This window comes from Squalius cephalus (genome assembly GCF_949319135.1).
Source record: "Squalius cephalus genome assembly, chromosome: 16".
Classification (NCBI taxonomy): Eukaryota; Metazoa; Chordata; class Actinopteri; order Cypriniformes; family Leuciscidae; genus Squalius; species Squalius cephalus.
The window spans coordinates 37,288,333-37,290,832 of record NC_137137.1 but is presented as its reverse complement, the minus strand read 5'-3'; the positions used below and the strand labels follow the sequence as shown (position 1 = coordinate 37,290,832).

The 2,500-nt window shown below is 44.1% G+C and overlaps 1 protein-coding gene across 7 annotated transcripts in view; it reads right to left on the bottom strand.

The window, feature by feature from the left end:
- The window catches only part of magi1a (membrane associated guanylate kinase, WW and PDZ domain containing 1a), a 107,928-nt gene that overhangs the window by 51,098 nt on the left and 54,330 nt on the right, over nt 1-2,500 (bottom strand). For 3 of the 7 annotated variants that reach the window (XM_079897617.1, XM_079897612.1, XM_079897615.1), the window contains exons 5-6: nt 2,044-2,126; nt 829-867 (exon numbers count right to left, since the gene is read on the bottom strand). In XM_079897617.1, the coding sequence (XP_079753743.1) occupies nt 829-867; nt 2,044-2,126 (122 nt within the window). Of the gene's footprint in view, nt 1-801; nt 868-2,043; nt 2,127-2,500 lie in introns of all 7 variants that reach the window. The other 4 variants (XM_079897614.1, XM_079897618.1, XM_079897613.1 and 1 more) reach the window with 3 other exon arrangements.

Here is a 2,500-nt window from a genome sequence, read left to right as displayed (position 1 = left end):
ACACACACTAACCCTACACCTAAACCTACCCATCACACACACACACACACACACACACACACACACACACACACACACACACACACTAACCCTACACCTAAACCTACCCATCACACACACACACACACTCACACTCACACACACACACACACACACACACACACACACTAACCCGACACCTAAACCTGCCCATCTCACACACACACACACACACACACACACACACACACACACACACACACACACACACACACACACACACACACACACACACACACACTAACCCTACACCTAAACCTACCCATCACACACACACACACACACACACACACACACACACACACACACTAACCCTACACCTAAACCTACCCATCACACACACACACACACACACACACTCACACTCACACACACACACACACACACACACACACACACACACACTAACCCGACACCTAAACCTGCCCATCTCACACACACACACACACACACACACACACACACACACACACACACACACACACACACACACTAACCCGACCCCTAAACCTGCCCATCACAGAAAACTTTCTGCATTTTTACATTTCCAAAAAAACTCATTCTGTATGATTTATAAGCGTGTGTAACTCTGTTTAGGTCCCCACTGTGACACGAGTCCCCACAAGTCTGTGTGCATTCAGGCTAAAGTCCCCACCGGGATAGAAAAATATGAACACACACACACACACACACACACACACACACACACACACACACACACATACGCTCACAGTCAGTGTAACGATGTTTTAATGATCAAACCTGGTGCAGGAGAGAAGAGAGACGTACCGAGATCAGCGTCCAGCTCTTCTGTGTGTACACCCTCTTCTCCAGAAGAACAAAAACACACAACACACACAACTATGAATATTTGATGAATATCATTTTGACAGAATGACAGAATAACAAGTGCAGGATCACACAGCGCCAGCTCATGTGCGTATGCCATGGAGGAAACGTGAAGACTTCAGGTTTAATTCAGGCTTCACCAGATCTATGTACGTTCACTGATCAACGTTTAGATATGAATAAAAGCCTTCATTCAAACAGTTCATCATATAAAGCAACTGTGTCTCACATGGGTTTATTTTACAATCTCTTTATGAACGTTTTGAAGCATCAGAGTTTTGGGTGAACTCACTTTCAACAGGGACAGAAATCTCTCAGATTTCATTAAAAACATCTTCATTTGTGTTTCAAAGATGAACGGAAGTCTTATAGGTTTTGAATGACAAGAGCGTAAGCAAATGATGACAGGATTTATATTTTTGGGTGAACTATCCCTTTAAGGCTTGTTTGGAAATCTGTTTTCCTCATAATATTCAGATCTGTGTAATGATCCGAGGTCCGGCTGCAGATGAAGGACGCCCTCTGCTGGAGAGTGTGTGTGTGTGTGTGTGTGTGTGTGTGTGTGTGTGTGTGTGTGTGTGTGTGTGTGTCTCTAACAGCAGTAATGAGGGCAGCCGCTTGATGAATGATTTTATTTTTTTAATATGTGTCTCCAGTATCGCTAGCAAAGCATCAAACTGAGCCTCTGACATCCTGAAGCAAACTTTGAATCTCTCGGGAGTGAACTCTCCTTCCTCTCTACGCAATCTCAGGATTGGATGGACCCACTATTTCCTCTTTTTCCCTTCTTTTAAGAAGAGAGAGGACAACTAAATAATCCTCACTGCTTAAAGACTCCATTTTATATTGTGTTGCGATTTTTTCCACAACGGATTAAATATTACGCATGGGACTCGGTGTGCAAGGTTTCTGTGCGTGATGAATTTTTAGGATGACGAATACAAAAAAATGCAAACGAAAATTTCGGACTCAGTGTGCAAGGACCTTAAGCCTGGAAAGTTCATTCCTCGAGGGCTGTCCGTGCACAGACATACAGAGCTGGCTAAACACAGCCTGACGTAGAGTAGCTTTCGAAACACCAGATCATCATGGCATCCGTGCAGCGCAGAATGAAGTGTGTGCTAACGAGGCCTGACGCACTAGTGTTGGTCTTACCATCATCTTCACAGTCCTCCAGAGGTTTGGGCGGTTTGTCCTGACACCGAGGGTCAATCCATGAGGTCGTCTTTGTGTTGTGGCTATAAACAACAGCATCACTGGCATTCATATTAACATATAAAATCAGAAGTAATTAAGTGTATATTAGACATTTAGATTCTGATTCTATCAAACACATTAATGGTGCCACTATCAGCCACTACACCAGGGGTCAGCAAGTAAGTTTGGCAAAAACATTTCGCCACTAGATGGCAGGCCAGATCATAGTCAAATGATAATCTAAGAAATGAATTGAGGAAAGATGCAACTAGAATTGCCCGTGACAGACTGTTAGTGTGTTCTGTGACTGCTGTTCCTCTGGGTCAGATCCTGTAGTAGGACAGTCATTAACAGGAAGCCACGTCTGCACCTGTTGCCGACCCCGGCACTACACCATCAATAGACATGCGTTAAA